This window comes from Palaemon carinicauda, chromosome 4 (assembly GCF_036898095.1).
Source record: "Palaemon carinicauda isolate YSFRI2023 chromosome 4, ASM3689809v2, whole genome shotgun sequence".
Classification (NCBI taxonomy): Eukaryota; Metazoa; Arthropoda; class Malacostraca; order Decapoda; family Palaemonidae; genus Palaemon; species Palaemon carinicauda.
This window is the reverse complement of record NC_090728.1, coordinates 95,791,563-95,807,984: the sequence shown is the minus strand read 5'-3', so window position 1 is coordinate 95,807,984 and position 16,422 is coordinate 95,791,563. Positions and strand designations below refer to the sequence as shown.

The 16,422-nt window shown below is 32.3% G+C and overlaps 1 protein-coding gene across 6 annotated transcripts in view; it reads right to left on the bottom strand.

Annotated features, from left to right (window-relative positions):
* Window positions 1–16,422, bottom strand: part of LOC137640070 (uncharacterized) — a 1,165,168-nt gene that overhangs the window by 329,023 nt on the left and 819,723 nt on the right. For all 6 annotated transcript variants that reach the window (XM_068372504.1, XM_068372506.1, XM_068372505.1 and 3 more), the window contains one exon: window positions 3,608–3,711. In XM_068372504.1, coding sequence (XP_068228605.1) covers window positions 3,608–3,711 — 104 coding nt within the window. The remainder of the gene's footprint in view (window positions 1–3,607; window positions 3,712–16,422) is intronic.

Below are 16,422 nucleotides of genomic sequence, written 5' to 3'. Positions count from 1 at the left end.
AATAAAAATTATAAACTTGAAAAAGTGAAACTGATATATAACTAAATAAATAATGTAAATTTACAACCTACATTTAAAAAAAATCATATATACAACAATTAATAAATATGAAAATGAATAAATTTTTAAGATATCTAGAATATCATGATAAAGTTTCTCAGAGACTCAAATAATGCACATAATTATTATTATTATTATTATTATTATTATTATTATTATTATTATTATTATTATTATTATTATTATTATATTTTTCTAAACAATACATGTATTCCATGAATGCTTCGTATGTCTAACTTACAGCTATCGCAGAATTACAAACAAGGTAAAATTTTGATTAATAACAAAAATACCATCCTGATTTACAAGGACTTATTAAAGAAGAATAAAAATATTTTCCGATACCCCAAAAATCTGCTGATAGGACAATACTTTAAAGCTGGCACGGGCCAGCTCACAGTTCTCAAGCATCAATATTATTTTATATACATAAAAAACCCACAAGTTTGATTGGATTTAATCTTTCAGAAACTATTTTTAAAAGACCCTCAAAATACTGTATACATCAAAGTACTGATGCTCGATTAGACTTATGGTAAAGTTCACTACGAAGATAGGATTCAGTATGAAATTTTATATATAAGAACTTAAATCATGGGTTCCTTAACGCTTTAGCAAATTTTGCATCCTATAACAACATTTGGGAAAATAACACCTTGTGATTGTGATGTTTTATTAAAACCAAAGTCAACGATTACTTTTCTGTTCTCTTTGACCTAGAGCCATAACACGCCTGGCCCTTCCTGAAACCAGACTAGCATATTCATTTTCTTACAGGAAGACGTGGCAGTATCTTTATTACTTAGCAAAAACGTATACTATCCCGTATGCCTTCTACAGTATACTGTTCATCCATAAATGTATAAATGCACATAATAAATACATACACTTAATTGAACAAAATGAGAAGTTTTGCTATACACTGGAATATCATTGTATTATAACAGTAATTACTTAAAAACTCTTACACAGAACATAGTTAAGAATGTAACTTGAAGAAGTAAGTAAAAATGAAATCGGTTAAGATAAGGAATACTGCAAATCTTAAAAAAAATATATCAAAGTTGATATTGCAATAAGTGAAAATTAAAGAAAGCTGTCTCACTTATTCTAATCACAAAAGTTGTCGCTAAATATTTAGCAGCTATACGTGTTAAAGGAGTCAATTTTCCATAAAATTTGTAATGAATGAACAAATGCTCTATACCACTGAATTGAAAAAAAAAAATAGTCAACCCAATAAGTTCTATGATATTCTTTGGAAAAATAATATTGGATAAGAGTTCACCCAAACATCTGAAACGACATCCTCCTTCGTAAATACCCTGATAAAAAATTTACTCAGTCTAACATATAAATAAGAAACAAACCACATGAAAACTTCGTTGGATGTATATCGCTTGTCATAAGAGTTTATGGTATTTTCCTGAAATCTTATCTATACTTGTCCATCTTAAGCATTTATTTGCGCTACATTCTTGCATTCGTATATTTTCAAGATGAATTTCTGACATCATCTAAAAATAATATATTTATTTTGAAATATAGAGGAAAAAACTTTTGGTGGACTGTTGCACCTAGATGGATTACTGTTTGAATAAGTGTAGGTAGTAGGCTGGCCAAGGCACCAGCCACCCGTTGAGATACTACCACTAGAGTTATGGGGTCTTTTGACTGGCCAGACAGTACTACATTAGATCCTTCTATCTGGTTACGGTTCATTTTCCCTTTGCCTACACATTCACATACCGAATGGTCTGGCCTATTCGTTACATATTCTCCTCTGTCCTCATACACCTGACAACACTGAGATTACCAAACAATTCTTCTTACTGTACTGTAATTGTTCAGTGGCCACTTTCCTCTTTGTAAGGGTAGAAGAGACTCTAGCTTTGGTAAGCAGCTCTTCTAGGAGAAGGACACTCCAAAATCAAACCGTTGTTCTCTAATCTTGGGTAGTGCCATAGCCTCTGTACCATAGTCTTCCACTGTCTTGGGTTAGAGTTCTCTTGCTTGAGGGTACACTCGGGCACACTGTTCTATCCTATATCTTACTTCTCTTCCTCTTGTTTTGTTAAAGTTTTTATAGTTTATAAAGTGATATTTTAATATTGTTGCTCTTCTTAAAATATTTTATTTTTCCTTATTCCCTTTCCTCACTGAGCTATTTTCCCTGTTGGAGCCCCTGGGATTATAGCATCCTGCTTTTCCAACTAGGGTTGTAGCTTAGCAAGTAATAATAATAATAATAATAATAATAATAATAATAATAATAATAATAATTAATCATAACAGGTCTCATTCTATTTATGTGTTATCTTCAAAATAATGATTAGAGTAATTTACCTCAACTAATCACAATTATTGTTTTTCTAAAATTCAGAATCGGCTGTCGGACAGTCAACATTTGTTTATACAATTGGATTTCTTATAGGATTGAATGAAAAAAAAAATAAAGTTTTGACCAAATACAAATAAAGAAACAAAAATTTTCATGAGACAAGCATCCTCTCCTAAAATGACAGGATGTCACCTTCTGGAACAACCTTTCCGAAAAGAGAGAGAGAGAGAGAGAGAGAGAGAGAGAGAGAGAGAGAGAGAGAGAGAGAGAGAGAGAGAGAGAGAGAGAGAGAGAGAATATATATATATATATATATATATATATATATATATATACATATATACACATACATACATATGTTTATATCTGCCAATGCATTAGGAACAGAGATCTATATTCATAATATAGTAAGTTATGATACTAAAAATCTAACACATTAAAATTTCAATTATCAGGAGTTAAAGAAAGAACAGCTGAATAATAATTCTTAATATAAATATGTGAATATATATATATATATATATATATATATATATATATATATATATATATATATATATATATGTATGTATTCTGCATATACACGAGTGTGTAATAAATTGGGAGATGGAAAGCATAAAAGGCCTGCAAAGAAAACTTACTTTGCCTTCCATCCCTGTATAAAGAATATAATGACTTTTCTCCCTAAAATAACATCCGGCGGGGGACTGTGAAACAGCTGTGGAGTTAAAGTTGGAATGTCAAAGCCATCTACTTTATGTGCAATTTACTACAATATTCGACAATCTTTCATAACTTACTTTGTTGCAAATATTTTTGGGAAATTTAGGTTGTATAATTATTTTTCTCTTGATGATCCACTTGACTGGCCAGGTATTTAAGGTATTCGATTATTGTTACAACAGTATTCAGCCTAAAATAGAATAAAAGAAACCCAACCAACTTTTATGTATTTAGTGTTCTATTTATTCACGACCTTGTTTTTACCCACTGTCTTCTTTCGTCATTCCTCTTGATTTTTGCACGTTTTACAATTTGTTTCGCTATAGCAACTTGCCCAACGAACAATAAACCCCCTGTGTATGGATTACATAATTTTGATAATCAAATAATTTTCTAAGGAAAATTATTTCTGCAGAAAACATTTTACTTACACCAGATTCGTGTAAACGTCATATACAGACAAATACAAACTCTCATACTTACCCTTCAGTGTGTGAAAATAATGGGGGTCGTAGCCCCCCACCCCTAAAACCTCCCGTATAGCCATATATTTGGTCCTCTTCTGCGTCGCTTAAACAGCTTGATGGCTGAAAGAAAAATTGAGTATATTAATTTTTTCCAATCAATATGAATAAATTTTGTAACAAATGTACAATTTCACAAATTTTTCACAATAATTGATAATTAATAGAGTAATATTGGCAATCAAGATTACAACAACAATGATAATAATGGTACAGTAATAATAATAATAATAATAATAATAATACAGTAATAATAATAATAATAATAATAATAATAATAATAATAATAATAATAATAATAATAACTTCTACAGCATTATTATTCTTTACCTCGTTCCCTTATTCCAGTCCTGATCATTACATTTTGGTTTATTAACGAGATTATTACGTTAAAGTTTTTTTTTTTTTTTCTGAAGAATAAAGGCTGGAAATCATTAGCCTTACCAATAAGCAGACATCTGATTATTACACATAATTCACATATAAGATGACACAGCAACGTTATGGAAACATATAAGAAGATATGGAAATCTAGAGGAATGGGTTAAAGGAAAACAAAAATAAAAACTCGCTTCCCATTATCAATCCCAAAGCAGATTAATATCTCCCTCCCAAAAAGCACAACATAGTTACGGAAAATATATTATTCCAAAAAAATAATGTCATTGCAAAATAACCCAATGGACTGCTAATTCATTTCAATCCCAATTACAGCTAAAAACAATGGGATTCATTTTCTCTCCATCAATGGCGCAAAAACTGCGCCGAGTGAATTTCCCCTAATTAAAACATCATCAACTTGCCAAGAGCGGCCACTCTATTCACCACTAAATAACCACAAACAATAAACACACTAATATTGCATCTTCACTTTCGACGTCTTTGCAATCTAAAACTCGCAAGTGCTTCAGAATAAAACAGGAATGTCTTGAGACCAAGGAAGGGGGGGGGGGGGTAGTATTTAGCACTGAGTGCCGGCGCCGGAAGTCCATTTGAGATGGCAGTTGTTAAGTCACAAGCGTGTCAAGCCATTTGAGAGAGAGAGAGAGAGAGAGAGAGAGAGAGAGAGAGAGAGAGAGAGAGAGAGAGAGAGAGAGACATGAAAAAAGAAGAGGTGTCAGCTTCTCCATCTCTTAAACCAAAATCTGACGAACTATATGGAAAGATATTTATCAAGAGTTTGAGTTCCTCATGATGCTTGTCTATCTGGCAGTCTATTTCTCTATGACCCACAAATAGGATGTTAATAATAATCAATAATCTTTCTTTCCTCCTCCTCCTTCGCTCTAAGACCAAAATAACCGATGTCGTAAGAGGATCTCTCTCTCTCTCTCTCTCTCTCTCTCTCTCTCTCTCTCTCTCTCTCTCTCTCTATCATATATACACACACTCGCGCAGAAACCAGTACAAAAATACAGGGAAAACCGAAATAGAAGAAAAGTAGTTAGGAAAAAACAGAGAAACTTTGAAAAAAAAAAACAGTAAACGAATTCTCAGTGAATGTGAAGGGCCCCAGAGGAGAGAAAGATAGAAAAAGGATATGGAATACAAGGGGAAAAATAAGTAAAAATACAAGAGAAAAGTAACTTACAGCTGTAAGTAATAACCTATCTACCATTTCTGAACAAATGCAATCAGAAAACTTTTAATCTCAAATATATTAAACATTAACCAGTAAAAATAAATATAAAATAGTAAAATATCGACAACGATAAAGAAACCACGACAACATTAATAACAATAATCATATATTAATAATAATACCAGCAGTGACCAGAAGTCCACTGTATCGAACACAATGTATGTTAGTAAAGAGAAGGCTCGGTGTTTTTTTTTTTTTCTTTTCATGGGACACGGAACGGATTTGTAAACATCGCCAGAAGAGCGACATGTCCATTGCACCTTAAAAGATATATCTTCTAAAATGGAGGCATCATACATTCTTCATATCTCAACTTTTCTTTATGATTAAAACATGTCTCACAGAGCGAAAAGATATAATCCAGATATATTGTTTTTATGAAAAAGACAGGAAACACGAGTGTCGACCGCCTGCATTGACAAACTTGCATATAGATAGATAGATACTGCAGAACGCTTATTAGGAACATTCGTAACTAATGCAGTAAAGCCTTAGTAAGAATCGAATAGGCAACGAAATGTAAATATACAAACTGAGTATGGATTACGCTTTTTTTTATTCGGCGATACTCTCTAGCAGTGGCCGGAGAAATGCTGATTAAATTATTACAATAAAAGTAGTAGTAATAGTAGTAGCAGTGAATAATATATAACCACCAACAACTAGATTATGAATCTAGTCACAATATCCAAAAATATACACATAAAAAAAATAACATAAAAATGTTTACTATTTTTACTTGCCTTTCTAATTGAAAAAAAAAAAAAAAGTCTGCTTAATCTCTTCTAGTAAGTCCAAGGTTTTCTGATAGTGTAAAGAACCGATAACCATACAAAGACCATGTCTATAGTCGACTCTTAAAACTGTATATAATAAGAGAGAGAGAGAGAGAGAGAGAGAGAGAGAGAGAGAGAGAGAGAGAGAGAGAGAGAGAGAGAGAGAGAGAGAGAGAGGATTGACTAGAAAATCGATGGCACTAATCTCTATGTATTACGCAAACTTTAAATATGCAAGGAAGACCGAGACAGCAAGGCTTCTTACACGGCCTCACGTAACCAATGGCAAAACTTCTTTGCACATGAAGGATATGTCAAAACACAATAAACGCTATAGAAATTAAACGTTCCTAGGAGGAAAGTCTTAAAGGACTCGCTAGTAATTAGGGGCTTAATGTGCTCAAGTGTCCGATTACTTTTCAACCAAGAAAAACTACAATACGTTCACCCCCCTTTGAATTAAAAGCAAAGAAATGCTCAGGATTTAAGCCAAGAATTAATAAAAAGGAAACCAGTGACCACAACCGCGTCCCATCTGGCGATTCCCTTTTATTATTGCAATCATCATATCAGTATCAGCCGGACGATAAATCTTGGCATCTCTCTCTCTCTCTCTCTCTCTCTCTCTCTCTCTCTCTCTCTCTCTCTCCTCCAGGATGCATCATCCAAGGCATTGGATGTCGTGTTGTCATTTCATCCTACAAATATAGAAATGTTCCCTCTTTCTTTCTCAAGGGTATTCACCTCTCTCGTACTAAACCCGTTGTTATTCCCTTGTTAATCCTCTGGACGACAGGCAAAAATCGATCAGTTAATGAACATGCTGAATGCAAAGCCTCAACTTGAGTTGACAGCTGAATTCACTGAACCCTTACTCCATGGCATGATATTGATATATTCTCCTATTCCAGAAGCAACATACCTACACACACACACACATATATATGTATGTGTGATGTATGTATGTACCAAAACTAAAAAACAATGCACAAGGTGACTATATACATAAGACTGAGGGAAGAAATAAAGAACATTTGAATTTTAAATCATCTATATGAGATAAGAGACGAACAATTAAGATCTGATAGCAAACTTCGAGACAAAAAGAGATATGACTAAAGGTGGACAGAAAGTTAGACGCCCTAGAGCATAATGCAGCCACAGTAACTGGTACTCGATCTTCCTGATAACAAGCCCAGAAAGAGGGAAGGGAATAAAGACGAGAATTAAGGGAAATGAAATACTTCCCATGAAACGGGGAAAGATATTGAAAAAAAATCAATACAAAATCGGATAAATGGAATGTACATATATCAATATACGGAAGAGAATGAATTGGTTTGGAGGCAATTTCAAGAAAGTAAAGACGAATCATTTATATAAATGGAAGGGGACGAAACAGTTAAAATAATAAAAAATTTAAATTATTGTTAATAAATTCATTTCTGCCAACTTCTGGGGATTAAAAAAATATGAAAATTTATATACGGATTAATGCAGAAGCATTAGAACACGTAAACTTTTGAAAGTGTGGTTAAATATAAAATAACAAACAATGATTTTTACTTGAACAAAATTCCTCCTTAATATATATATATATATATATATATATATATATATATATATATATATATATATATATATATATATATATATATATATATATATAAATAGTTCTACTTAGAAAAACAAACGAATGATAGCCGATTACATCTACGTAAATTTACGTCTAAAATACGAAAAAATACAAAGGCTTAAAAGGAATAGGAAGAGAGGGGACGTATCCACAAAAAGGCAGAGGTCAAACTACTGCGTGTTTTTTTTTTTTTTTTTTTTCTTACACAGAGGTTTCAATACACGATAAACCTACAAAATATAACGACAAGAGATCAACGGTACAGATGTAATAATAAATAAGGCAATAACTTTAGGACTCAAAATCCTTTACTTTTTTATAAATTCATCAAGATTCAAATACCGAATTCTTGATACAGTAAAAACACGCGATAAATCTTGGAAACATCCAATGCACGAAACTGTAATGGTCATTTACTCAATTATCGTAGATTCTGTAGTTGCCCTAGACAAAAAAAATCGTTTTTAAAAATAGTATTGTGTAGATGTTCATATCGAAGTAAGAATAGAAATAGAAATAGAAAATATAGATGAAATTATTATAATAGAATATATGACATTTTAATTTGACTTTATTCGAACGTATTTTATGCAACTTGCACTTTGAAAACATTTGATTGAGATTGATTGATTGATTATTAGGTATTATCTGGCATCGTTACAACAATCTGCTGTGTGTGTGTGTGTGTGTGAGAGAGAGAGAGAGAGAGAGAGAGAGAGAGAGAGAGAGAGATCTAATTCTTAGTACTCATATTTTATTATTTTTTGGGGTTATTCCTGGTAAATTGAAAGACGAACATACGTAAAGACACAGCCAAAAACAGAATAAAGAAAGGGGATTACTGGTCGCTCCAACCTTCAAAGTCCAAGTAAAAAACACGGGGGTTGAAAAAACAGCTGGACAAAACCTTAAAACGACAAAAGCAACACTTCCACGAAGCAAAGAAGCAAGTAAACACACGAAAAATACTTGGCAAATATGTGAAGTTAACAAACAGCGGGGCCTCAAGTCAGCATAAAAGCTCACACACAAACATAAAAATAAACAAACAAACAACAAGTATACACGCAAGCACGCACATACAAGGAGTAGGAACACTAAAAGAAAAATCTTAACTACTACAAGTGCACAAAATATAATGAATTTATTCATTAGATCAAGACAATCGGTATTAAGTTGAGAGAGAGAGAGAGAGAGAGAGAGAGAGAGAGAGAGAGAGAGAGAGAGAGAGAGAGAGAGAGAGAGAGAACCTTTTTTAATCGAACACTCCTTACCAAAAAAATATTTTAAAAAATGGATCAGATTTGGAATATTAACAGAGAGAAAGTTAGCCTAAAGCTAATTATATGGACATTAATTGACCACAAACCACACGTTGGACAGGAAGTCAAACCAACTAATTACTTGAAATTATTTACTAAAGGAAGAGCATAAACTAATTTTTCACTTCGTGCCGCATTCCAAAATACTGCTTCAGGCACATGCATCTCTTGGCCCGTAAGATAAAAATGAGAGTGCAGGCCCATTCGAAACAAGTAAGATTTAATCTAATGCAATATTAGTATTAATATTTAACTCATTTGAAACCACGCTGATGCCGGTTAAATCAGGCAGATTCAAAATTAAGATAAGAAATACGCCGACATCATCAAGTTATGTATTAAATTATTAAGTGTCAAAGCACAGATTTTTAAAATTATATATATATCTATATATATATATATATATGTATATATATATATATATATATATATGTATATATATATATATATATATATATATATATATATATATATATGTATATATATATATATATATATATATATATATATATACTGTATATATATATATATATATATATATATACTGTATATATATATATATATATATATATATACTGTATATATATATATATATATATTATATATATATATATATATATATATATATATATATATATATATATATTGTAGTTTAAGGTACGTCCTATACGATATTATTCATTTTTTTTTCTACCTGCCGAGAGAGAGAGAGAGAGAGAGAGAGAGAGAGAGAGAGAGAGGAGAGAGAGAGAGAGAGAGAGGTCCAAAATTATAATGTGAAGCCTTGAGGCAACAGTTTTGTACCTGCCACTCGAGACCGACCTTTGCTTCTCAAGACGTGAATCTCGACATGAGAAGCTGTTTCTGCTGCTTCTGCTGCCCCGAGACCAAGAAACCTTCTCCTAAAGCAGAAGATGATGCTCAGAGCAACCAAGACGGAGGAAAGAAGTAACAGCAAGAAGGAAAAACGAAAAAGAAAATTTCGCTCTCTCTCTCTCTCTCTCTCTCTCTCTCTCTCTCTCTCTCTCTCTCTCTCTCTCTCTCGCAAAGAAAATTGCGGTTCTTTCCATGATATAAGTAATATCGAAGGAAGAGAGAGAGAGAGAGACGTTGAAGAGATAGGACTATATCAAAAGATACACAGAAGCTGGGCGTCTTATAAAAAGGGTGGGATGGGCGGTGAGGAAGTGGGTCGTTTGAAGAGAGAGAGAGAGAGAGAGAGAGAGAGAGAGAGAGAGAGAGAGAGAGAGAGAGAGAGAGAGAGAGAGAGAGAGAGCGGCCAGGGCAAATAGAGCTGTGTAAACAGCCGATATTCACAACGAAAATATGAGAGCGAATAATTTATCACTTGCATTATATATTCAATATGCTTTATAGATTTCATTGCATATCAAGAGTAATTTATTTACGCAGCACATTCAGTTCCTATCTAACAAGCATATCAAGCACGGAAATACCTAAGAATGAGTGTTTAGAGTTAATTATACTTCAGCATAACCAACGATTATCTTCAACGTCCTGAATACTCTATTGAAATTCGCTAACAAAACAAATTTCTAGAAAGAGATTTTCATCTTACCTCTCATATTTAAGATTATTCATGAAAGGGGAAATTCTCTTGTATCATTATATGTATGTGCTTTACGAATTCTTTAAGAAAAGTATCGTAGAATCGATTATGATACAAGAAAATTAATAAAGAAATTAGTTACACGTATCATTTAATATTTATCAATATAGAAGTATTTTCGGTACAAATTTCAACAAGGGTTAAACTTGGTATCTATATTTTGAAGAAGTCATGACTACCTATGAAACCTTGTTACTATCTTCGCGAAATGTGTATCAATATAGAGCAAAAGAATCGGAAATTTAAAATTTAAACTCATTAATAACAAAATAGTCTGACCCGTAAGTTATAGACAAATAAAGTCTTCAACAAATTTCACTGAAAATATAAGAAATATTATTAATCACACTAAGGCAACGAGTGCTTGACATAATATGGCAGCTGCAATTTGAAAAAGAATCTCTCAACCATCTGAATCCAAAAAGGATACCGTGTTGGGTCCTGCCATAAGCGATTATCATGAACTAAAAAAAAAAAAAAAAAAAAAAAAAAAAAAACCTGTTAGGTACAGAGCGATCTTTCTCTACACTGGGCACATTAAATAACCTCATGTACAATTTACATACTCAACCGGTACTAATATAAGCGAAACTGAGGTAGGTTAGAACGACAAATGGAATCAGAGCATAAATCTGTTTACAGACCTGGTTTATCCCAACCAGACGAGGATGGAACAGGAGGAGACCTATGAATTAAACCTTAAAGGCGAATCCACAAGAATCATGATTGGATACATTCTTGATAAAATATTGGTAATCCCCACAGGACGAGGTGAGGAGCTATTTGGACTCAAAGATGCATCCAGTATACGAAGTAAATGGTCACTTCAGTAACTTTAAGGTATAAAGAGGAGCATTCATTTACGTTCCCGAAACTTATCCAAGGATTTAATAAAGTTAGCCTACGAAATGACTACACAGCAAGACACTGAACATCTCCGAACCCAGAAATTAATTAGACGAAACCTGAGTCCAATGATAAAAATTACTCGCAGCGTAGTATCTCCAAAGAATAACGATGGGATACATGCACGATGATGCAATTAGCAATTGAACAAGAACACTACAAAATTAACAGCCGTTGAGTTAATTTTCACAAAGAGTAAAGGAGGTGTCTATTATATAAGAATATGTTGATAAATGATGATGGCGATAAACATTTATGGTCTCACAATTATGAATAACCTACCATTCATGCTGCCATCACTCTACAAAAGAATTCAGATGAATAATTACACAGACACTGCCACTGAATCTCTACAGCAGAATAATACTTACTAAAATATATTTAATCAAAGATAATCCAGAAGGGATAGACTATTACCGAATTATGTCCCCAACTTACTCCACAGACTAAGGGTGAAAATTATCAAAGATTAGAAAATCTGAACTGAATATAAGAGAATAAAACAAACATTTCTAATTCATAGTCTGCATACCCTTATCTTCATTGAGTCATTACAAATAACAGCTTATATGCATGAATTTAAAAAAGATAAATTTGAAAAAAAAATTATAATCTGAAACATTTTACAGCATCGGAAACTCATTTACATATAAAAAATAAGATACTTAATGGTCCTCGAATAAAAAAATTATCTGAAACATTTTACAGCATCAGGAACTCATTTACAGATAAAATCAAGATACTTAATGGTCCTCGAATAATCAGACATTTAATTTTTTTTTTTATAGAAAACAAGATAATAATCCTCTGCAAGAGCTAAAGCAGTATGGAGAGCTAACCCTTAAAGTTATAGTGTTGAGGACTTTGATTTGAATATCATTACATGGTCTTTTAAAGTTGATTTAAAATATATACACGGATAGGTATACAGTACTGCTTTTAAATTAATCAATAAAAAAAAAAAAATTGTCAGAAAATTCTTCAGTACACGACAGGATAGGGTGTAACACTCAGGAAGCAACCATGAAATGTAAGGAGAAGGCTAATGGTAGAGCTCTGTTTCAGTACATAACCAACACTATGAGAATGCGGATCACTTGAAGGTAGGGACTTAACCTCAGAGGACGAAGGTAAGAAAGATTATTTCTTAAGCCCAAAGAGTTACCCAAAAAGAATAAGGATGGAAAATGCTTTGGGTTAAGTTTAACCATAAAATGTTGTCCATTAAAATGGTTCCCTCATTAGGTTAAGAAATGGTTTTAACAATGCACTCAATTACGCATGATTTTAGCACACATTTCAATTACACGAAAATCATCATGAGTTGATTAAAAAAAAATGAAAATGCGGCTGGCAATTGAGCAGAGTTATCCACCATAATATGAGATAATTGTTCAGAGGCTACTTTCCTCTTGGTAAGGGACTTTTCTCTTGGTAAGGGTAGGAGAGACTCGAGCTATGGTAAGCAGCTCTTCTAGGACAAGGATACTAAAATCAAATCACTGTTTTCTAGTCTTGGGTAGTGCCATAGCCTCTACACCATAGCCTTTCACTGTCTTGGATTAGAGTTCTATCTTATTTCTCTTCCCACTGTTTTTTTTTTTTTGAGATTTTTATAGTTTATTCATGAAAGATCTAATTTAATGTTACTGTTCTTGAAATATTTTATTTTGAATGTTTGTTCTTTCTCTTGTAGTTGGTTTATTACATTGTTTTCTTTCCTCACTGGGCTATATTTTCCTGTTGGAGCCCTTGGCTTATAACATCTTGCTTTTCCAAATAGGCTTATAGCTTAGCTTGTAATAATAATAATAATAATAATAATAATAATAATAATAATAATAATAATAATAATAATAATAATAATAATAATACTTTAAATGTGTCAAGCGCTTCCTGTCAATGACTTTACAACGGTCTAAGGAGGAAACACATCTCAATAAACTAATTACTATAAAAAAAACCGAAATGTTAGATTCAAGTACAATAAATGTAACCCATCCATAACATTTTAAATTATTCAACTTTGCAACAGTTTTGTTAATATAATAAACAACATTTAAACTAAAAGAAATTTTATATCTAGTTGAGAATCCTCTCACAGTTTTGAGAATTGAATGGGATTCTGGTATAATAAACAAAACAAAGAAAAATAAATGAAAGAAATAAAAATTAGAGACAAATGCTTATACCAACATCTTTACCATCTCGCGAGACAGGTCGCGTAAGTTTCACCTCTTGTTTTACGCTGCCTCAGGAACCAAGTGGGTCCTGCGCTTTCTTATATCCTTCCCACTAACTGACGACAATAAAAATCAAACCGGCACAATTGAAGTTAGATTAACCTTAAATCGTAACAGTATGCTAAAATAAAATCAAGAAAGGAATTACTATGTTCCGGAATCAAAAAAGAAATTTTTTTATGCTCATAATTTACATCTATGGTATAAAGGCCAATGACAGAAAAAATGACGAATGGCCTTTAATCATAACATCTGACATAATAAATAAAGTTATGAAATTAACATCAATGTTACTGAGCGCATGACTCTTTCAAAAGGAAATATAAATGATTACGTTAGAAAATATTTAGCTAGTGGCAAGGTAACACAAGACTTCAAAATGGATATTTCCATGGATACCACCTTTGCATTAAAGTTAATAAAATCTTCAAAGACCGTTAAGGATACAATATCGTATATCAAATTCTTTACTATTTGAAAGCATTTAGTGACTTTAGTTTTCTTTAAAAAAAGTCCGTCACCTAAGTCAATGTACTATACATCTAAAGTAGAACACTGGAATAGGATAGCAAAAGAAGATTTTGATGAAATTATGAGAAAGCTAATCCTTCTTAAAACCCGAAACTATAATTAAGAATAACCTAGATATCTCCGCATTGTTGGCTTCTTAATACTAAACATTTACAATAACCATACACTCTAATAATTTTCCCAACGGATATAGTTTTCATGATATTTCACGGGATAAATTTCTGCCAACATAAACTGAAAATGAACATACAAACGCACGCATGTATATTAACTTAAATGCACGCGGACATAGTAAACCACACCGAATAACAGGCATACAAGCATGATCTTAAACGCCCAAAACAGACACAAGCATGAGCATCTTTGCCCATTCAAAAACACTTTGAAAGCTGAAAAATATAAAAAACTACGAAGATTCATGCTGAGGAAAGGACACACACTCTCTCTCTCTCTCTCTCTCTCTCTCTCTCTCTCTCTCTCTCTCTCTCTCTCTCTCTCTCTCTCTCCTTTTTATCCGGGTCGTCCTACTTCCCCATTTTCCAAGTTGGCGCAAAGTTTGAAGTTACTCGCGGCGGATACGCTGCGGTGACGCACAGACTAAACAAAATTTCCGGCAAAATCTTGTACTTAAAACTTGTGCTATTCTTCTCCGGCATTAAACAACTGGAGAACTTTTTTTTTTATCGAATTCCGCCTCCTCCTTTTCTTCTCCATTCCCGTCAGGGATGATTCGGCAAGGCCTTGTTTTCAAATGTTTAAGACCAACGTCTCGAAGACCTGAATGTGCTAACAATCTCTTAATGAAGTGAATTGTCTTGATTTTAAAGCCGGAATCTTTTCTTCGTCCACTTTTATGTCCATTAAAAAAAGGGTACGACTTCCTGCTGTCATATTTAAGCTCTTTCTCTTGCTTTATTTAAGAATTATTACAACCATGTATATCTCTTCTAACCAATGTATCCTAATGATGTAAAACACTACTATATAAGAGCATGCGCGCACGCGCGCACACACGTATATATATATATATATATATATATATATATATATATATATATATATATATATATATATATATACTGTATATATAATCCATTCCTTATCTCCAATTACATTCATAACCTTACAGTATTGCTAGCATATACTCTCAACTATCTGACATTATTATTCCAAAAATCAAGATTATTATTGTTATTAAAAATTTTTAAATTATTATCATTATTGTTTAAATTGGATAGTGTTGATATAAAAATTACTAAAATTATTATAATAGATTATGTAGTTTCTCATCAATATACAAAGTCCAACTTTTTTCATTTACAACTGCGCTACTATATTCACTGTTCTTTCTCAGACTTCCTACAACAATCCCTCTATAAACACAAAATGGACAGCTACAGTGATATAATATGTTCTTGTCTCAGAATCGTTTTTACACTGATCGGTTACCTCTCATCTACATATTTTAACAGATGCTTCGCTTCCATCCCAACAACTTATACACACACTCTATATATATATATATATATATATATATATATATATATATATATATATACATTATATATATGCTATATATATATATATATATATATATATATATATATATATCCATTATATATATGCTATATATATATATATATATATATATATATATATATATATATTATATATATATATATATCATCAGTCGTTAATAGTCCACTGCAAAACAAAGGCCTCGGAAGTGGCCTTCCACTCCCGTCTGTTTATGGTCTTTCTGTGCCAGTCTATACCAGCAAATTTTCTTAGCTGCTCCTTCCTTGCTTCTTTTGTAATCTCTATGGACCAATTATGTTATTATTACTAGCCATTTACAATCTGTCATTCTTATCGTTTGTCCTAAACATGTTCATTTCTTTTTCTTGCATGCTGTTAGAATATCCTCAACTTTGGTTTGCTCTCGTATCCATATGGCTATCTTTCTGTCTCTTAGTGTTGTTCCCATCATTATTCTTTCCATAGCTCTTCGAGTAGTAACTAGCTTATGTTCTAAGGCTTTAAGAAGGCTCTAAGTTTCTGATATTTAAGTTGATATTGGAAGGACCG